The 22,969-nt window shown below is 37.0% G+C and overlaps 1 protein-coding gene across 1 annotated transcript in view; it reads right to left on the reverse strand.

Moving 5' to 3' along the window:
* Window positions 1-3,021: 3,021 nt before the first annotated feature.
* TTC27 (tetratricopeptide repeat domain 27) overlaps window positions 3,022-22,969 on the reverse strand; it is a 95,610-nt gene continuing 75,662 nt past the window's right edge. The window contains exons 16-20 of the mRNA XM_070950140.1: window positions 21,224-21,389; window positions 19,114-19,311; window positions 9,173-9,284; window positions 6,970-7,070; window positions 3,022-3,790 (exon numbers count right to left, since the gene is read on the reverse strand). Coding sequence (XP_070806241.1) covers window positions 3,668-3,790; window positions 6,970-7,070; window positions 9,173-9,284; window positions 19,114-19,311; window positions 21,224-21,389 — 700 coding nt within the window. The 3' untranslated portion in view covers window positions 3,022-3,667. The remainder of the gene's footprint in view (window positions 3,791-6,969; window positions 7,071-9,172; window positions 9,285-19,113; window positions 19,312-21,223; window positions 21,390-22,969) is intronic.

Below are 22,969 nucleotides of genomic sequence, written 5' to 3' on the forward strand. Positions count from 1 at the left end.
TCTGTCATATTTTTCAAAACTGAATGAATGAGTTTCCCCACACCTACTGTCAAATTGAGGAGTTGGTAGTAAATATTGCCTTATCTGTCCAGTGTTTTGGTTTTCCACCCAACACAATATAAATCATTTTTTTTCATATAAAGACAAATGCAAAAAAATACGTTCATACATTCTCTTTAACCATACTCATGATAAATTGCCTTTTATTTATTTGTATCCTGCCTTTGTTGTTTTTACAAAGAATAAAGCAGCAAATATATACAACACACCTTCCTCCTCCTATTTTCCCCACAACAACCCTGCGAGGCGAGTTGGTCTGAGAGAGAGTGACTGGCCCAGGTGGCTTTCATGGATAAGGCAGGACTGGAACTCATGGTCTCTCGCTTTTACTTAATTAAAACCTTTGAATAAATGCTTTAACCTCATTGACAAACAGCTATTCAATAGTTTAGGATATTTCATTTGCAGAAGAAATCACCATGTTCTGCAGATTTCAAGTATGGGTAATTAATGGCAATCTTTCAATAAATTATTTTGCCTCTTTAATGGCTTGTTATTAGGATTAAATTACATCATGAAGGAATGCCATATACATTCAATTAAATTCATTTTGTGGGTCAATTTCTTCACCAATACTCTTTTGTACAACTACTTTTATTCATGGATGTCTTTTTAAAATATAAACATAAAAAAAAATCAATGCCATTATTTTTGCACATTTTTCCACTTTCTCTTTCAAACATGTAAGATAATTTTTGAGCATCAAAGCCCTGCCAACTATCTATCATGCTCAATGTCTATTCTTGGCAGAGATGTGAAAGATTTAAAACCATTATATCACAATAAAGAGGAAATGATCCTACTTCCTTTGTAGACTTGTGTAACACATATTTCTATTGTTGGAACTTTACTAAAAATGAGTTCACCAATGATAATGTAACATAATCACTCTTGCAAACAATATCAGGAATGTTCGCACACTGGGCCCAGCCTAACGTTATCTAAAGGTGAATGATTTATCAAGAGATCCATCACCAGATAACAAAGAAAACTAAGGTAGCTCCATTGAAAAGGGGACCATTCACGTCCTTTCTCACACCTTGTGACTTTATTTCCTTGTTCTCTGTTATCTGGAAGCCAAAAGAGTCAGTCACATTAAAAGAAAATGCAGTTCAGACAATTCAGGATTTTAACCAGAAAAGTAATTTTGCTGTTAATATTGAGTATAAAAAATATTTCAAATACTTTGTCTCAATTGTATTCTATTGTATTATTTTTCTGGTCACCTGCTAATGCTTAGACTACTGTTTTATTTAACAAAAAGTTTCAAAAGTTTTAGGAAACCTAATCTACCTTTCTAAGAATTAACAACTAAAAAGATGCCCATTTGGCATCCTATTCAACGAACTAAATTATAGAAATATTTGCTCAAAATCTGAATTGAACAATTATGATTAGCCCTATAGAATAGGTGCTGAATGAAAAATAGAATTATAGTATTTCTAACTTTTTATTAGTATCATCAGGAATGATTAGCAAAAATGTTTCTATAGTAAGTACTGCAGCATTTGAATCATGCCTGAATTTCTTGTTGATTGAAGCAGCTATTTATACATATCATTCTAAGTATTTATGGAGAAGGTTTCCTATATTGTATAGTATGACAGCTTGGGCTGTTTGATTTCAGCTATTCAAATTTTATAGTACTTGTCTAAATTCTTCATTTAAGGGGAAGAGCATAAAGCGAAGAATATTCTATGTATTTTCTACTAGTTTTCATTAAAAGTAAGACAAGTCTCCATTATATGCTGAGCACCACACTCTGGCCAGCCAATCTCCACTACGATGGAGCTGGAGAAGATACAAATGAACAATTCAGTACCGTAATCAATAAAAATTGTGGGCTTTGATCTATGAAAGAAAAAAGCAACTGAGCTGGAATATCTGGACAGGATATGAATACAAAATTTGGAATAAACAGTAAATTTAGGACGAATACAAAAATTACTTATTTGTACAATGTAAATCCGAGTTACAGAATTGATCACACAAATGCCAATATATTTTTGTAAACAAAGAGGTTACATTAATGGCTGTTAATTACAATAGCATAAAATTTTCACATTCGGCAGCAATATAGTTAGAAGATCAATTGTTAGAAATAAACAAATAGAATCATTGTATCATGCCAAGCAAGGAAAAGCTTTTCGTACTAAGCCAGAGAGGCAGAAATTACAGCTTATGGGATGTATGCAGCCTGACTCTAGTCTAAACCCCTTTTACTACTCCCACAGATTTCCAGATCAGATTTGTTTTTTGGCATGGGGCAAGATTTTGCCCTTAAAATAGCTACTAGCTATCAGCTCTGACCCGATCCACTTTTGAGAGAAGTTGCACATTTCTGGACTAAATCAAAATGTACTCATCTTTTGTTATGTAAGTCACAATTGGTTTGGTACATACCACATATTAAGCTAACCCATGGCAACTATATTAAGGCTGAGTGTGGGGACCAATCTAACAAAGGAGACCTTATCTTCCATTTTTAGATGACTGAAGATACAAAACTAGTATCCAATTCCAGCCCAGGCAAAGCTGCCGATATTGGTGTTGCTAGGTCCATGCTTGTGTTCTCTCTCACACACACACAAATACACACATACACATACACACACCTAGCTTATGGAAATGAAGCTCTAGGTGGTCTTGTACAGGTAGTCCTCAACTTACAATAGTTCATTTAGTGACTGTTCAAAGTTACATCAGCACTGAAAAAAGTGACTTATAACCGTTTTTCACACTTGCGACTAGTGCAGCATCCCATGGTCATGTGAACAAAATTCAGATTCACATGATCAAAATCCAGATGCTTGGCAACTCACTCATTTTTATCATGGTTGCAGTGATCACCTTTTGCAACCTTCTGACAAGCTAACTCAATGGGGAAGCCAGATTCACTTAACAAACTTCTTACTAACTTAATAACTGCAATGATTCACTTAACAAATGTGGCAAGAGAGGTCGTAAAATGGAGCAACACTCACTTAAGAAATGTCTCACTTAGCAACATAGATTTTGAGCTCAATTGTGGCCATAAGTTGAAGATGATTAGCATTAACTTTCTTGGCAAGTGTTACTTTGTGTGTGAATACTTGCATTTGAAAAGCATAAGCTAAGGAAAATACAACTGGGTTCTCTTGCTTTAAAAATCCCAGAAGACAGTTGTTTCCATTTTTTATTCCCCCTTCCCTATTTCCAGGTTCCTGTTGACACAATCAGATCAAATAGCCCTTTCCTTCCCACTTCCACCACGAACAGAACTCTCCAATTGTTCATAGCCATAAAGTGCACAACTATGGACAGAAGCCAATTACTTTTGCAGAGGGGCAGATCTAATCTTAAAGAAAAAAGGATCTTAAATAAAAAAGCAGGCACAATTTGTTCCATAAAATCCAAGCCAATGCAAATCACACATAACTGAGAAAGAACAAATATAACCAGAAAAACTAGTTGGCAAATAGTAATGGTTGTATGGTATGGAGAAATATTTATTTAAAAGATGCCTTTGAGTCTTTGATTTACTGAATGCTCATCAGTATAAGCTAAAACTGGTGAAGAGTGCCAGCCGTGCCCTTCCGTCTTTCCAAGAAATCGGATCTTCTTTTTCTCAAGTCTGATTCCTTAGCTGGTTGCTAACTTCTTGCAATTCCATCATCAAATTCTCCATTGCTGCCATTTCTTCAGCAAGGTCGCTGGAAACTTCATCACTTACAGCATCTGCAAAATTTTGCTACACAAGAAAGTTAAAAGCAATTTTTACGGGAAACCTTAGTCTAAGTAAGGCACAAGATTTAAAAAAAAAAAATTCTAACCACAATCGTTTCCATAATTTCTGTGATCTCATTTCTTTATGGCATCTACACAAGATTACTTCCATTCCAAAGGCAGCATGCTGGAGTTCCTCTGTGCATAACAGATGAGGAATATCTCCCTATGCAATGTTAACCTGTTAGTTTTCAATCTGCAACCCAAATGAAGCAGATTCTAACATTTGTGTCAAAATTCTAAAAAAAAATGGGAAAAAGAGCAGAACTCTATTGCAAGGCACAGTTTGAACCAGCTTTCAAAACAGATTGAGAGGTTTCAGTGCTAAGCTTTGAGCAAGAAAATCTACTTGATGCATTTTGGGTAAAATTCAGGATTTTTATTGCCCAGCAATCTGTTTCATAAAGGAGGGTGCAAAACTGCTTTCCAGGCTTAAGGTCTCACATAGCTTTGAAGTGCTTATCATGGGCTTTGCTATAAAAACAATAGCAAGGCCAGGGCAAACATTAACATTCAAAATTAAATTACCATTTACTCTCTATAGTTAATAAGATTTGTTCTACAGCAAATTAATAATTAGTTCACTCCTACTATTAATTACACATTGCTGACAACTTTAGGAGAACTCTGAGGACCTTACCAAAGCCACTGGAGGCTAGATATATAGTCCTGGGTCTACCGTATTTTCCGGCGTATAAGACGACTTTTTAACACATGAAAATCTTCTCAAAAGTCGGGGGTCGTCTTATACGCTGGGTGTTGTTCTCCTGTAACCAGGCAGACCAGCCCGAAAGGCTCTGACGAGCCTTAAATGGCTCTGGCGATCCCAGCTCTGACGAACCCAGCTCTGACAATCCCAGCTGAGTTCCCTGCAACTCAGCTGGGATCGCCAGAAACCATGTAAAAGGAAAAAAGTTTTTTCCCTTTTACTCTGACGATCCCCTCTGACGATCCCAGCTGAGTTCCCTGCAACTCAGCTGGGATTGCCAGAGCCATGTAAAAGGGAGAAAGTTTTTTCCCTTTTACTCTGACGATCCAAGCTCTGACGATCCCAGCTCTGACGATCCCAGCTGAGTTCCCTGCAACTCAGCTGGGATCGCCAGAAACCATGTAAAAGGAAAAAAGTTTTTTCCCTTTTACTCTGACGATCCAAGCTCTGACGATCCCAGCTGATTTCCCTGCAACTCAGCTGGGATTGCCAGAACCATGGGTCTGACGGTCCCAGCTCTGACAGTCGATCCCAGCTCTGACGGTCCCAGCTGAGTTCCCTGCAACTCAGCTGGGATCGCCAGAAACCATGTAAAAGGAAAAAAGTTTTTTCCCTTTTACTCTGACGATCCCAGCTCTGACGATCCCAGCTGAGTTCCCTGCAACTCAGCTGGGATGGCCAGAGCCATGTAAAAGGGAAAAAGTTTTCCCCTTCCAGCTTGCTTACCTCAGCTGCTAGTCGCAACGCTTGCCTTGCTTCGCTTGCCTGAATCTATTCCATCAGTAAGCAACTCCCTGCCTGCAATCAAGCAAGCAGGGAGTTGTGGACTTCAACTCCCAGAATTCCTCAGCCAGCAAAGCAAAGCTGGCTGAGGAATTCTGGGAGTTGAAGTCTACAAGTCTTAAAGTTGCCAAGGTTGGAGACCCCTGTTCTATTGGGTAAGTTTTTTCCCCCTTTGGGAGCTTTAAAAAAAATAGTCAATTGGGGTTTTTTTAGTTGTTCTTTTTTAAACCTAGCCATTTAAAGTTCAGGAAGTTTTAAATTTAGCTTTCATATAAAAATAAAAATAAAATAAAATAATATTTGTGCAGCTTTCTGAGATTTAGTGTGTTTCTGTAGTGATTCACTCTAACTACACAAACACACAAAATCTCACAAAGCTGTATGTGGAATTTTGTGTGTGTAAAGTGTGAAAGTTGGTTTTTTGGACTTTTTGTGGCTGTGTGAGGTTCCTGCTTGTTGCAGGGGCCATTTTGGGTCTAGCACAGCTGCTTTTATATTGTGGGTGAGCCAGTTGATGTTTTTTAATTTTTATTTGGTGTGCATTGGAAGAGGGGTAGTCTTATATGGCGAGTATAGCCCAAACCCTATATTTTAACAGGAAAAGTTGGGGGTCGTCTTATACGCCCAGTCGTCTTATACGCCGGAAAATATGGTATACGTTTTTATAAAGTCCTTGGGTATGTAATAGATGTTTTTGTCAACTGTTCAGTAACCATGCTCTGAACACTGACATCAATGAAAGACAACAAAAATTTTAAAATAACAGAACTGGGCATCAAAAGATCCCAATAATGGAAATGCTGGACAAGAAGTAAACCTTATCAATGGCAGAGAAATATCTCATCCACTTGGGATTGAAGTGAGAATCAGGCATTTTCTTGGATCGGTAGATAAAAAGGAACATGGGCAACAGTGAAGAGCAGAAACTATGACAAGCTTCAGAGGTGTCATTTCTCTTCTGTTGTAATTTTAGTTTGCAGGTCACCTGTATCTACTGTTGATAAAATTTGAAAGGTAGACAAGAATGGATGGGATGAATGTACAATGAGATGACCAATGAACAAATGGAAGGATGCTGCACTCATGATTTTTTTTCTCATGGAAGACCACAGTAAGAAATATGCTCCTAAGGGAGCAGTGCCAGAAGTTCTTCCAACTCCTGATCCCACCTCTTCTCTTTAAAACTGTCGAATACTGCATTCCTACTCTACTGTATCACTGGAATAAAATGTCATCATGCAGATGTCGTTCAAAACTGCTTTCTTAAGAAGTAATCTGTTCTTTAAAGATGTACAATAGAAAGGCATTTATAGCTTTTGAGTCCAATACAATTCTCCCAACTAATTCCATATTACAAACTGGGATACCTCTCCACCCAACCATTCAGTGTAAAGAAGAGGTAATAAAATTCCTTCCATCCTAATGCCTTCCAGATGTGCTGTAATGCAGCTCCAATTTCCTAGCCATCTAGCCAGTCATTGGCCATCTGATTAGAAATCCTGGGATTCATATTCTTAAAATATCTGGGGTGCAAGAGGTTGAGAAAAGTTGAATTAACAAAACCAATAGCTCTTGAAAACATCAGCTGTAGCTCCTGGATCAATCTCTGTCTCTGTTCCAGAGAACCTTTTAATGAAGTCTATCAGCCTTACCTTTGCTTTGGCAACCAAACCACGCAAGTTGAGTCGGGCAGAAGACAATATTGGCAAGGCTTCTTGGTAATTAGTTTTCATTTTGCTGCATTTCATTGCGACTGGAGTTTTAAAAGGCAAAACAAAGTTGAGTGAGTTCCACAATAATAGCATGGTTATTATAAATTACTACTCAGCTGTCAGTTAACTTCGATCTGGGGAGAAAAAGCTTCCTAATTCATTAAAAGGATAAACATTAAGCATAAGGCAATAGTCTGCAATGGTTATTACAAAAGCAATTACTGCCACTAGAGCAATAATTTTATTCCCTCTAAAATACGTTGACTACTACATGTAGTCCATGTAGAATTTTGTGATGTCATTTAAGGTTGCAGCCTAAATTGCTGACTTGCAAGAATTATTTTTAATATTTCTTATTTAATAATGCATACAAGTAGATTGCTTGCAACGAAACCTTGCAATGGTCCTATTCAGAATTCCAGCTAGCCCTGTCTTCTTCTGTGATCTATCAGCCAACATTGATTGCTCTCAAAATGTGTTTCCTGTCTTTTAACAAAATCTGCCAATTATCATGCCAGTTAATACTTCTCTGTTGTTTGTAAATGATGCTATTTTGACTACCTAAGTGTCAGTGTCACAGTATTGGAATCTGCAAACAAATGTTACTGTGTGGAATAATCCATTTTATTCTTCCAGTCAGCCATGTCCTCTTTCACAATACTTCCTTCTCACCCCATGTTTGTTTTTACTCTTAGCTAGTTAAAACTTACAATCAAATGTCAAATGTGTTCAAGGCCTGAGATTATTTATATCTAGCTCTGCTATAGTGTAAAACTAACCTCTCTTCCTTTTCCTTTCCTTCCTCCATCCATCCACTGCGGTTCAATAGAGCTTGGAAGTGCACATTTCCATGCTCTCTCTTCTAGGAGGTGTTTGGGATTTTTTATTGTTTGATTTTTGTACACACCCATGCAAATGCAGAATATAAAATAAAATGCAAGCAATGTGCTTTCTTTCTATTTTCCATTTCATGGGGTTAAGGACATTTTGATTATTGCAAGACCTCTGGTATCTTGAACCAAGAAAAGAGGTTGTTTCATTTTGTTCTCAATATTTTGAAGTTAGAAAGGCTGAAGATGATGGCACCCAATTCTAAGTAGCATGACTATCCAATTTTTTATGGCTGCTCTATTCCATCTACCATTTCATTCACTGTAGGGTAGTCCAATGTTTTGTGCTTCTGCATTCTTAATGAACATCAATGGTTTTCGATGATTGGAAGTGTCATCAGAGACATCTGTAATCATGATGTCCTCCACTTATTTGCTTTATCAGGACTCATGACTATCATGTTGCATCATGGCATGTTTTGTATAAAGTCTTATAAATGAGAAGAGAAAACCAAATGTAATGCAATCATTTTCAGAATCAGATGGCCATTTAAATGTCTGGCTTGTGCCCTAGAAACACTAGAATCTTCTAAATTCATTGTCATTTCCCCATTTTTAAAAAATGAGATTTGAAACTAATGTTGAAACATGCACATATCAAAATCTCTATGCTGTGATGTCAATATCCCAACATTTAGCTCTGTGATCACACTAGATTTCAATGTCTAAAACCTCATTAAACTCTAGAAAGTGTGAAGGCCCTAATTAAAAAAAATGAAAAAAAGTTAAAAAACAATATAAAGATTCAATGCCTTGATTCAGTATGCTAGAATAAAAATATATTTTATGCATCCCATCCCCACTCCCCACTGTATCTTCTGTTCCTAATAACAAGAAAGGACCAAGAACTGTGCTGCTTTCTCAACTTTTTGAGGCCTGGAGTCAACTTTTAATTTCAACCTTTTCATTATTGCTTACTTTCTGAAGTGGTAGAAGAAAAGCAGATAACTCTGCCCTTGAATCCAGTACAACTTATGATGACTACAGAGAGAAAATAATGTGGTTTTTGTGGCAATATAACAAAAGGTTTAGCAGATCTGCTAAGCTTCCAATCACTGACATGGCTGGCCAATTTTTTTTTTTTTTACTTCAGATAGTTGCTACATCTCACTTCCCCTTCCCTCAACTATTTCCCTGGAAATTATATTCAGGTGTATGGTCTGCTATGTCCACTGCTTATTGTTTCGATAAAAAGTACTTCAGAAATAGGTAATCAGCCGTGATTTATGTCAACATTTTCATATAGGACATACCGTGTGCAAGTTCTAGAGCATCTCTGGCTACTTTCTTAAAAGAGGAAGTATCTCTGTCCCAGTCTCCTGATTGGATTTCACATTTGTATGCTTTGGTGAGATACTGCAATGCCTGCAATGATAGAGATACTGTGAACCTAAATGTAAAGTTGCTTTATTTTTATGCATACATGCAAATTCCCCCTCTATAAAGCATACTGACTGATAATATTTTATTAGTTCCTCAGTTTTAAAGCAGTCTCTTTCTTTGCAGCTGTAACACAGATGTTTTAGTTGTTTTTTTTCTCTCAAGTATGACAGACATATAAGTAGCATATGGTTAAGAGACAATTTTTGAGTTAAAAAAAATCTGTCTAGACAGATGCATGTGACCCATATTTTGCTGGGTCATTGTATTTAAATGTATCTGAAAGTAAAAAAGCACTTGTATTTTCATAATTAGAGCTATTGTGCGCCTAAATAAGGTGCCAATTTTATTCTGAATTAATTTTGCAATTTGGAAAGAGCAATTTGGACTCTAAGGATAAGTAGAAATGTAAGAGAAAAGTCTAAAACTAAGCAGAAACACAAATGAAGAAAGTCGCCATTTGGCAAGATGGGCAGCATATAAGTTAAATAAATAAAATAATAAATAAAAGAACAGCAATAAAATAAGCCTAGCAATTTTCTAAATCTAAACATTTAGTCTGTATGCTAAAAAAAATTTCAAATCCTTCTCGATAATGTTTTCAATTTTGGCAATCTATTTTATTTGATTTTTGAATTTGGTATTTGATATCACTGCTGGTTTATATTAGTTTTCTCATAATTAATTGAACAGCATGCTGTTCTGATTACTCTGCTTCACAAATTGAAAAAAAAATGTTTACAGCAAAAGGTTGTATCGGCTGAGGCGATTAACTTAGAAAGAAAGTGGGCAAAGGGGAGATCAGAAAAAGACATATATATCACACAAGATGCAGAAAGTGTGAACAGAGATAATTTTATCTTACCCTCAATATTAGACCTCCTACTCATTCATCTAAGTTAAATATGAGGAATTTCAGTACAAATAAAAGGAACTTGATTTTTATACCCGTGCTCAGGTGGTGTTAGCTGATGACACAGATAGCGATCACTATTAATTTAATTATGAAAAAAGGGATGGACTAGGACACTAATAACCTTGGAAAAAGGCTCTAATCTCTCCATAACTGAAAACATGACATGAATTTGAGGGAAATTGACCTGGTTCTGCACATTAGACATTAAACTATGAACTGGCAAGTAGTTTTTGTGCTGTTGTTATCTGGTTTGCACACTTTAAAGCATGGGTGTCAAACTTGATCGCATCATGTGACGTATCATAACATTTTTTGCCTCACAACATTTTGTGGCCTGCACATGACGCATCCAGCCCGTGGGCCGCCAGTTTGACACCTGGGCTTTAAAGTATACAAATATGTTACATTTTTCAGAAACCTAGTTAAGTTCTTGATTCCTGCTCATAGGGACATTTAAAAATTCCTGTGGCTCCCCAGAAAATTCCTGAGAAGGAATTTTCCACTGTGAAATGACTTCATGTTCTTCACACTGGGGGTTAAGAATACCAACTTGTTCAGTTTTAGCCTGGCAGTTCCCATCTGGAATGTGACTGCTGACATACCCAAATGAGTCTCTTATTTTATTTCTTTAGCCTTAAGTATGAACAGAAAACTATGGCTTGTATCTTTCCTAACAAGAAGTTTCATAAACCAAGATGAAGTCACAACGTATGGCTTTGACTTGTTAAGAAAGAAACAAGTCAAGAGTTCCCACTTCATGCATACTGCTAAACATACCATGGTTGGGACATGTCAGCTGTATCTGCTGGCAGGAAGAGCCAAGTGGGAGCAACTGGGCAATGTGCACAAACAGCTTATTCATTAGAAATGTCGCACATTGTGATAACTTAATGTAGCCTACAAATTCCATTTCCTGATGCTCTACATGCCATCAATATTTGAGAGATGGAGATGATGGCAATCAGGATACAGGCATTGGAAAAGCAAACAGTGACACAATCTTGCATCAAAGCAAAACAGAACAAAATCAAACAAAACAAGAACTTACAGTATTATGATGTAAGCCACACAGCTATTTCACACTTTCAATTGACACATTTTGATGCTCAACTAAATACAGAAACAGTCCGAGTGGCAAAAATAAACCAACCATTCTTTAACAAAAATAGCTTGGTTCCAGATGCTTCCCTGACTTAAGAAACATAAAATGACATATGACTTTGACTCTTGGGAAATGGTTCCCTGAAATGGAATTCGCAAATCACCACGGAGGATGTCACTTGGGGGAGGATTAGGCAGGCTGGCATGGATCTCTACAAGGAACAGCCGCATGGCGTGATATAGATGAGAAGAAAGAGTTATGTTACCAACATGAAGCTAGCTGACAGAATATTTGAATTCAGGTAAAAGATTCAAGATGTGTATAAAAAAAAACCCATCAGAGCTCATTATTTTGGTGACACAGAAGGGTTTCTCCTCCCCTTCTTATTGCATAATATCTTGATGAGCAATTCAGAAATTTTTGCAACTGGATCTAGGGAACGATTCATGGAATCTTTGATATCTCATTGCAACATGTTTGCAAGTCACTCAGTTCCTCTCTGAAAATAACAGTGATAGCAGAGATCTCCAGAACAATGTCCACTCCTGTTTTATTACATGTTTTCAGTCATTAGTGCTTGAAGATATGGTCAAGGGGATTTCTGAATGACCACTTATCTCTTCCTGTCTTTCCTCTTGTGCCTTATATTACCGAGGGGATGAGAAACTGATTTTAGAAAGTTATAAATGTCTCTGGGAAAAAATGGAAATAGTCCAGAGAATGTATCTATTACAAAATATAGCTGCATGATTATTAATGGATATGGAAAATGAGATCAGATTATGGCAGTAAAATTATGCCCTTTCTGGGTTCAATGCAAAGCACTGGCTTTAATCCTTAAAACCTCTTGCAGTTTGGGACCAAGTTACCTGCAAAACCAATCCACCCCCACAGATCTATTGAAACCTTAAGAATCTCCGCTGAGATCTTCATCCAGGCCATCTCATAAATATATAAGGTGGTTGAGTCCTTCATATTCTCTCACACTTTTAAAAATTATGATTTTAGGCTGTAAATTTAATCTACTTTTTAAAACCTGCCATTAAAATAAAATAATGATATGTAACGAGGGAATGGGAGAAATCTACAGCCCTCAAGCTCTTCTTTATGATCACCATGGCTGAAAATTGATAGAATTATATCTCATTATGTTAATGAAGGAAGCAATATGAAAACTGCAGCAAAGGATCTGCAATAGACTTAACTAAGGTTTAAAAACATGTCTAAAACAAGGAAAAAGGCCACATTTGCATCCTTGTCCTGCCTTGTGGCCCTTTTGATCTTAAAAATGTTAAGTATGCCCCTGACTATCAAATGCTGTTCAAGCTCACTTTATTATTTGGCTATTATGTTTTCCTTAATGTTGCATGCTGCAATGTATTGTTTTTATTGTTTATTTTATTTTGATGGACTCTATTGCCCATCAGTCCTATATGGCCAAACAAAAGAAGAATGATACTTCATTATCTGTTGGTACAGGTATTTCTTTTCCCTGTTCTATTGTAATGGAATCAGATAACTTAGGGTAAGCAGTGTTTCTCAACCTTGGCACTTTAAGCAGTGTGGACTTCAATTCCCAGAATTCCTCAGCCAGTGCAGCACAATTCTGGGAGTTGAAGTCCATATTGCTTAAAAGGTTGAGAAAGGAGTTAAGTTCCACAATATTTTGAATGCTGCAAACATCACTTTACATTCAGTTTAATGCTTCTTTTATATCAAAACCGCGAGGGAGTAACACCTCCCCCTCCCACAAGACTAAAGGAGAAATTTGAACATATCCTGTCAATTTGGATACTGGGCAGAGTCTATTAGAACTCAGGAAAATCAGATGTTCAAGGCTCAACTCCTTTTCTCAGGTGGTCTTTGAAAAAGAGAGGAGGGAAATTCAGATTTTGCTTTTGATGTTTTGTCTTTCATTCCAAGAATAAAAAGGCTCCTCTCTTCTCAGTCTAATTTCTGCCAAGTAAGAAAAGCAGCCCAGCCCAGAGGAAAGTTGGAGAATCATCAGAAAATAGTTACCTAGGAAAATGTGGAGCTAATTCAGATTATGATAATTTTCTTTATGTTACAGATTGATCTGAGCTGTTTCTCTGCATCCTTATTTCTATCTGAATTTTGTGCATGTATGGATGTATATTTCTGCCAGGAAGATTAACCATTGAGTTAAGGTCTGTAGAAGTAATGATAATTTGTCACTTTTCTCCATTGTCTTTAACACTTATTTAGTTCCTTAATCTTAATACTGTACAGGTAATAAAGAAATCTGACTCTACTCAATTAACCCATTCATTCTGAAAGGTCTTTAACTTTAGAAATGCCGTCAAATTTTCTTGAGAAAAAGAAGTGGGGATGTTTTCCTACTCTGCTCTCTGCAATTCAAACCAAAACAAAGGGGACTTGGACTTGTATAAGATGGATGATGGCAACAAACCAAAATGGTTCTCCATTTGAAAAAATAGGGAAAAAAAGAAGGAAAAAAAAAAGATCGAGGAAACTATAGACCCATCACCCTGACCTCAAACCAGGGAAGATTCTGGAAAAGATAATCAAGCAACAAATCAGCGAACACCTAAAAGCAAACAAAGTAATAACCAAAAACCAACATGGGTTTCTCAAAAACAGATCATGCCAGACTAATCTTATTTCATTATTTGACAAAGTGACAAACTAGTGGACCAGAGGAATGTGTCGATATAATTTACTTGGACTTCAGTAAGGCATTTGACAAAGTAGACCATAACCTACTAGTTGATAAAATAGAAAAGTGTGGGTTAGACAGCATCACACCAGATGAATTCGTAACTGGTTGACCAGCTGCAATCAACGTTTAGTCCTCAATGGAACTGGATCTACATGAAGGGAGATATGCAGTGCAATATCCCAGGACTCTGTTTTAGGCCCAGTACTCTTCAACATATTCATCAATGATTTGGACGAGGGGATAGATGGGGAACTCATCAAATTTGCAGACGACACCAAGTTAGCAGGAATAGCCAACACTCCAGAAGATAGGCTTAAGATACAGAAGGATCTTGACAGACTTGAACATTGAGTGCTATCTAACAAAATGAAATTCAATGATAGAAAAAGTAAGGTTCTACATTTAGGCAAGAAAAACAAAATGCACAGGTACAGTATATGTGGTACTTGCTCAATAGTGGAGACTGTGAAAGGGATCTTGGAGTCCTAGTGGACAACCATTTAAATATGAGCCAGCAGTGTGCTGCAGCTGCCAAAAAAGCCAACATAGTTCTAGGCTGCATAAACAGAGGGATAGAATCAAGATCATGTGAAGTGTTAATACCACTTTATAATGCTTTGGTAAGGCCACACTTGGAATACTGCATCCAATTTTGGTTGCCACGATGTAAAAAAGATGTTGAGACTCTAGAAAGAGTGCAGAGAAGAGCAACAAAGTTGATTAGGGGACTCAAGGATAAAACACATAAAGAATGGTTGCTGGAACTGGATATGTCTAGTCTTATGAAAAGAAGGACTAGGGGTGACATGATAGCAGTGTTTCGATATCTCAAGGGTTGCCACAAAGAAGAGGGAGTCAAACTATTCCCCAAAGCATCTGAGGGAAGAACAAGGAGCAATGGATGGAAATTAATCAAGGAGAGAAGCAACTTAGAACTAAGGAAAAATTTCCTGACAGTTGGAACAATTAATCAGTGGAACAACTTGCCTCCAGAAGTTGTAAATACTCCAACATTGGAAGTTTTTAAGAAGAGATTAGATAACCATTTGTCTGAAGTGGTGTAGGGTTTCCTGCATAAGCAGGGTGTTGGACTAGAAGACTTTCAAGGTCCCTTCCAACTCTGTTATTCTATTCTATTCTATTACATAATTTAAAGTCATCCTTTCTCTATCTTAATACTATGCTGCAGCCAGCGCCATTTAAAGGCTATTCTTCAATACTAAGTGAAGGACTGATAACCCTGGCCTGTATTTCATGTCACTCTGGGATCTAATGTCCAGTATCTATGAGAATGGAGATTTCTGCATACTTTTAAATATGATGCACTTATTATTTTTAAGAAGTTGTGTTATTCCCTTAGATATTTTAGCAAACCTACAGTTTCAGTGTCAAAAAAATAAGGGATGGTATGAGGGGTTCTCAAATTGTTTAGCAGTTTTTATGAGTATATAGTATAATTTTGAAGTTTTGTATTATTCTATACTAAACTGGGGAACTGTTTATATTTGAGTCTGACAAGCTCTCTTTGGTCATCATGAATTAGCAATAATATTAATTTATATTTTGTTGCTGGGATACTAGAACTCAACAGTTTAAAACAAGAAAGCTGAAGTCACATCAAGGAAACGATTCATCTTGAATTCTGAAGTGAGAAATTGGTGTTATTTATGTGAGATTTATGCAATCTGGGAAAAAAAACTGAGAATGATTTAGCCAAAATAGATAGCCTCAGTGGAAAGCACATGGTTTAGCTATTGGTTTCCTTTGGCTACAACATTTAATCAACATCACATCACAGGAACAAATGTACATTTTTAACTTTTTCACTACTTCTTCATCTTGCTTTCTTGATTATTGCTTTAGAAAGCCTTCTAACTTTTTTATGGGCAATGTAAGGGCTACAACAAAAAGAAAACTAAAATTTAAAAAAACTTTATTCAGTGTATGGAGGTACTGTAGGGAACCAAGTTTGTGATTTACTAATTTGAGGATCTCTATTTCTGAAATAAATAGAAATGACTTTTTTTAAATTACTAAACTAAATTAATAATTATCTTGGTTTTATTTCATGGAATATATGTATGAAAAGAATACTGGAATGGGGTTACATGACTGCATCACTTAACAAAGACAATTTTAGCAGTTCTGGATGCCACCATTAAGCATTGACTGTGTGGGTCATTAAGTAAAGACATCACATGATCGTGACTTCTGACTTCCTGACACATTTCTCATTGACTTTGCTTGTGGGAAGCTGGAAGGGAATGTCGGAAATCGCAATCAGACAACCACAGATCATTGTGATGTCATAATCACAAGATGGGTGCCAGGATGGCGATCATGTGACCACAGGGATGCTGCAATGGTTGGAACTCCAAGGACCAGTGAACTCTTTGTCCAGCACCATTGCAAATTGGAATAGTTGCTGAATTATAGTCACTGAATATAACCCGACTACCACCTTAAAGTCTATTATAGTATTTTTTTATTGCTGTATCCAAAACTGGGCTTTATGGTAATACTGAAAGCTAATCATATTGTCAGTAGCTTCAGTAAAGCAATGGCTTTATTGAATGCTCGCAAACACAAAGACAGGGAGACAGCTCAATTGATAGAACATTAAAACATAATGTAGTTTCTATGCAAGAAATCAAGAATAAAACTTTCCTCTGTTATTATAAAACACACCTTCAATAGATTCAAGCTCACTATCTGATGTACTACTGAATATTTCTAGGTGACTTATATTTATACAAGATGGAAATGAACTTTGTTTCCATCCCCAATCTCAGTTTCTGACACAGGCAATATAGCAAGAATGGATAAAGAAAAATAAAGAAAAACTTACAAATTTCATTCTCTAATGGTAATTTTGAGAATTCATGCTCAAGATTGCAACCTGTTATTTTTATGTATTGGGCACATGGCCAATGTCAACTTTTAAGATGTCCACTCTTTGTTATGGTGGAGCCTACATTTTCACTGCAGATTATGGGGGTTTACTACTAGTCCTGTTCTTTGTGTTCTGTGCCTCCTTGCATAAATGTCAAAATAATCCTAAATACAATAAAACATTTTCACGAATCAAGGGTGAACTCTTTTGTTGTTGTCCATAATGGGCCCCCAAGAATTCACAAAAATGATTGAATGATATACATTTAGGGAAGTATTGCCCAGTATAAACCCATGATCATGAAACAATATTTTGACAGTGTTGCAGTTCTAAAATTATACATCTGAAGGAAGAGGTTTTTTGGAACCCATTTAGTCCATCAAATTTCAATGCAAAAATACAAATTAATTTACAAATAAAACATCTTACAAATCCCTATCAAGTCTCTGATTGCACATCTCTCACTAAGAGAACCCATTAGCCCATAAAATGAATGTTAATCAGTTATAGGAAAGATAAAACTATAAACCATTATGTCTGTCCACTGCGGGAACAACATCTGCCAACAAAATGGATGACTTCTCCTGCTGTTTGCACATATACCTAAATCTTCTCCAGATGGTTGGGAGATTTCTGGAGTTGATTTAGTGGATATTGGAGGATACAGTGGTTGGGTAGAGAGAGAACAATGGAAAAATTATTTTATCAGTAGAAGTTCACTTGTGTAACATTGGATACAGGCCACAAGCAGAAACACTCCTTGTTTTAAAAGAATATTTATTATTTCCTCTCTTATATGGGGAAGTCTCTTCCAATGGCAATCCTGCTGTCTCAAATGTAGCCTAGGAATGCATTTAAAATGGGAGGGAAAGTGAAATTACAGAGAAAATATAATGAATTTCTAGATTAAGATTTGGTGCAAAAAATACCACCTACTAACTTTATTTACTAGGTTATGAACAGGGAAAAGCTCTACAGTTTGAAAGGGAAACTAATCAGAATAGTGAACAATTTTATTTTGCCTCTTTCAGATTGTAACCACCCAATGTTTGCCTAAAATCAGGACAATACATTTGCATGATTGCCACCAGGAGATAAGAACTTACATGGGGAGAAAAAAAATTCTTTCCTCATGGAAAGTATGTACTCCACTACCCCCGCAAGAAAAGAACAGAACAGAACAGAACAGAAAAGACAAAGGAAATATAAATATATGCTTGTAAGGGAGACAAAGTAATACAAGTAAAGAAAGAACTGAAAAAAAAATTGTATAGTAAAACACATACAAACCTTTCTTGTCTTTCCTGATTAATCTCTTGTCCATCTCCCACACAGGACTCTCATGTCTACCTAGCATTTCTAATGTTATTTATTATATGTTTCCTTTCCATTTTCTGCATTCTGCTAAACCTCTCGTTCTACTCACATATCTGTTTCTCGCTCATCTTTCTTATCTTTGTTCTTTTTTTTCTATGGTTTTCTCAGTCCTCTCCATACATGGAGGAAAGGTGTCTCACACAGTAATCAGAGAAAAGTACAGCTGCAGTACAATAGTTATGTGTCGGTAATGCTAAAGGATCAGACTGACCTCATCAAACAGCTTAATAAATGATCCCATACGTGGGACTTCTATTCGCCTTATACTAAATGGTAACAGTTTAATAATTGGAAACATTCTCTTCTGCCAAAGGCTGCTGCATTGAAATAATGATTCAGCTATTGGAATTCCAAAGGAAGCCCGAAATGTATAAATCATTCTGCAGAAGACATATTGCTTAAAAGTAATATTTATCACTTAGGTAGAAACCCTAGAATGAAACTGGAGAGACCATTCCCTATGTCTAATAAATTCTGTGATTAGTACATCTAAATAAATAATTATCTTAAGCAAGTCTGGAATCACAAGAAATTATTAAATTCATCTCTGCCTGAATGTGTATTTTTCATGCAAGAGGGAAAAGTCTATTATTTTATCTTGCTGCTCCCATAATTGTTTTTCCTTTTTATCAATCTTTAAAATAAGTAGCCTTGCTAATCAAGTTACCAAACAAAGAGCTTCTTAATGGAATGTGAAATTCAAGCAAAGGATATTTCACGAACCAATCATATTCTCACAAAGGATACATCCAAAACCTTAATATCACCATGAAAACACACGTGTCTTTTTTGATACGAGAAGCATATTCTGCCATTAAGGTTTACCTTTTCTATGTCTTCGCAGTTCTCATTCTGCCCATTTTCGTAAAGCTTGGCATATAATCTCCAGATTTCTCCATCACTTGTCACTCGAGAAGTCACTCTGCCAAAGAGGGCCTGCAGTTTTCCTTTTAATCCTTTGGCTGTCTCCCCATTTCGGTCACTTACTCCATCCGTGACTACTTTTACCAGAATCTTAAGCACCTTAAAGAGAAGTAAAGTCGAGTGGAGTTTCCAAAATGTTTGCTAATACTTCATTCAATTGATCAGAGCTGGAATTAATATCTGAAATGACTGGATTAATGTATTAAAATAGTAATTTATTTGAAGATGGCACAAGATGTTATAATTGCATAAGAGCATTATCTACCATATTTTTCGGAGTATAAGATGCACCTTTTTCGTCCCTAAAAGGGGGTAAAAGTTTAGGTGCATCTTATACACCGAATGTAGCCCCGCCAACCCACTGGCCCCCACCCTTTGGCCTCTGCCTCCCAGCAGTTTACCTCCTTGCAGCAAGCAGCAAGAAGAAACAGCTCCTTTCAGCTTCACCACAGCCTAATTAGCACAAGTTGATTGGATTGGCCTCTCGACTCTCAGCTGTTTTGCTCTCAGCTGTTTTGCATGGGCTTCTGCTGCTTTCTGCAACGAGGTAAATTGCTGGAGCAGATTTTTTTTTTTCTTGTGCTAATCAAGCTATGCCAAAAACGAAAATGAAAGTAAAGCAGGCTATTTGCTGCTTGCTGCAATGAGGCAAAATTGGGAGGCAAAGCAGATTTCTTTTTCTTGTTTTCCTCACCAAAAAAGGTAGGTGCGTCTTATAGTTCGGTGCATCTTATACTCCAAAAAATACGATAATTAATTCCTCTGAAGATGTTTGATGAATATTAAACCAATATAATTATAAAACAAAGGAGCTATCTCCTTAGCTGCTGCATTTAACAATATTTAAACCTGAATTCCATGTGTCTCTTTGAGGTAATATCAACATCACAAAAATATTGAACTGTATGATAGCACAATTGCTCCTTCCTTTGACTTTCCAACATATTACTGCAGAATTGTTTCTGTAATATTAACATCCCACACTCCCCACACAAACATACTTTTACCCCACTAGTAAAGGCAAAATCAGTATGGAAGCTGGAATGCTACCTATCCATTATGAATGGAGGTGGGAAGACCAAGTACTGGCTTGGCTGATTTCCATCCCCTCCAATGCCTGTACTGTCTAAAGCTGTGATGGCAAACCTAAGTGGCACGCAGAGCCATCTCTCTGGGCACGCGAGCCGTCACCCGTTGCTCTTCTGGGTTCTGGAGCGCCATCCAGCTGGTCTTCTTGTGCACGGGAGCAACAGAAACCAAAAGAGCAACTTCCTAGTGTGCATGTGTGCACCGGGAAGGTGATCTTCCGGTTTCTGGCACGCATGAAGACCAGCTGGCCAGTCGGTGCTGAAAAGGTTTGCCTTCCTGGTCTAAAGGAATACTCTCTCTCTCTCTCTCTTCCCCTCCCTCCCTCCCTCTTTCTCTCTCTCTCTCTCAGGGTGCTCTAAAAACATGCACCTCACATCTGGTTACTCAGGAGCCACTGCATTGGCTTGCCTCTTCAGGGGAACAGAGGGAAACTGCATGATGCTACAAAGATAGAAGCTGAGGACATCATGTGCATTTGAGGTGACAGCTGAGAGGAATTCCTGGGTAGTACACTGTTAATTTTCAGATCATAGGGCTAAAGGCTCCCCAAATGCTAAGAAAAGTAAACAGGAAGTACAAGAAAAAGAAAGAAATTTTGCAACTGAGGTAGTTAGTGGAGCTCAGAAGTATATGTGTTTTCTGGGGAAAGCCAGGCTAAACTGGGTAAGGCTGCTACTTCCTCCCATCAGAACCGAGGGGAAAGAGGTATCCACTACTTATGCTGTAGAAAAGAGTCATTTTTACTAGGTCTTGATATAGCTTGAAAGTTATGGCAGCAGAAAAGAGTTATATTTTTAATTACTTTCTAAGAAGTTCTAAAACAGGCAACTTAAGATACTTACCATGCTTTGAGTTATTATTCTTTGCCATGAATCACATTATTTAAAATTAGACACATGAATAAAAATGATGGGCATTGTACCTGGACATCTTTATATTTTTCTTTTAAGTCCATAAGCCTGTGATAAGCTTTAATGGCTTCCGAAAATTCTCCAATATCTGTACTGGTTAGAATGTAATTTTCCCAAATCTGCCAATGCTCATAATTACACTTGAGAGCTTCCTGAAGAGTCCGGAATGCTTTAATTCTAGTTTTAAAAAAACAAAGAAAAAATAGCAAGAATTAATTAATTATAAAATGGACACACTTTGTTTTCTCATTAAAACAAATTTGCTCATTTAGAATCTTTTCATTTTCTTGTCATATTGAAAAGAAAAGTGGTGAAAATAACTTCTTACTTTGCCACAAAGCCATCATTAACTGGGAGGGGGGACTATTATATATATAATTTTATATATAATCACAGTGATGTGAGAAATATTTCCTCTAGTGGGATCCAATACAATTGATGAAGCATATCGACAAAATCATTTAGAAGGTGTCTAAAGCGGAAGACACAATAATTGGATGTCCTCGTATGGTGCGATCATTCATATTAAGAACAGGTGACTCACACCTGCCTTTAGCTGTGAAGGCTCTAACACCCTCAGAGGAAAACAACATGATATCAAATTTATCCTTTGCCAAATGGAATTTATCCTTTGCCAAATGGAATTTATCCTTTGCCAAACATTGAATAGAAATGGAAACCAGACTCCTAGCCCAAAAGAGACGACCACCTCAGCAAGATGTTCTGTATAATTTGGGGGAGAGAAAAAGGCACAAAGGCATGAACATTGATATCACTAATACATAGTCACTGAAATTCTTTCACAATGGCTTAAACTTTTCTAAGATGAATATTTGTCAGAACTTCCTGGGTTATTGTGCATCAATTTAATTTGTTTCTCCTCACTTAGCAAAGAGAAACCCAACAGCAGAACCAATTCATTTTTGCTGTCCTAAAATCTCAATAAGGTACACTTCACCCCTGCCAAAAAGGAAACCAACCAAGCAACCAAATATAGTTACAAAGCTAGAAAAAAATACTGTCCCAAATCATGCCATCCTGGAATTTGAGACTGATAGGGAGCTAATTTGGTTATGGTAGTTATGATACTCACCAAAACAGGAGACTATGAGTTCTAGGCCTGACTAGGTGGCTCAGTGGCTTAGTCACTGAGCTTGTCAGTGACAATCAGAAAGATTGGCAGGTCAGCGGTTCGAATCCCTAGTACAGGTCTCTTGCCTGAGCAGGGGGTTGGACTAGATGACCTCCAAGGTTCCTTCCAACGTTGTTACTGTTACAGTTCATTTGAATATAGGCTTCCTTAGGCATGAAATCCAGGTAGATGATTTTGAGCCAGTCATACTCACTCAAACCAACCCACCTCACGGGGTTGCTAGTATGCGGAAAATAGGAGGTAGGTTTGCTGCCTTGAGTTAACCAAATATTGTTTTTAAGGCAGGAAATAAAATAGTGACAATGATGAAGATGAGACGATCATCATAACCATAGTCTTTTGAAACACATTGTCATTGAGTCATGGTCTTGTGGCATCTGAAGATTTGGAGCTGCAGCCAATGAACTTTTATCCTAACAACTGAGCTGAATATCAGATGCTCCCTAGTCATATTCTCAAAGACTATCATAACTGGTTTGGACTAAGCAAATAAAGGCATCGGTTCAAAGATATCTAATGATTACTTCTAAAGAGGTGATTAACTGGAAAGTTTCTTTAGGCTATTTCTATATTAACATTGAAAGTTGCTGAAAAGGACATTTGT

The sequence above is a fragment of the Pituophis catenifer genome, unplaced genomic scaffold (assembly GCF_029215685.1).
Source record: "Pituophis catenifer annectens isolate HBS135680 unplaced genomic scaffold, rPitCat1.0.hap2 SCAF_1, whole genome shotgun sequence".
Classification (NCBI taxonomy): Eukaryota; Metazoa; Chordata; class Lepidosauria; order Squamata; family Colubridae; genus Pituophis; species Pituophis catenifer.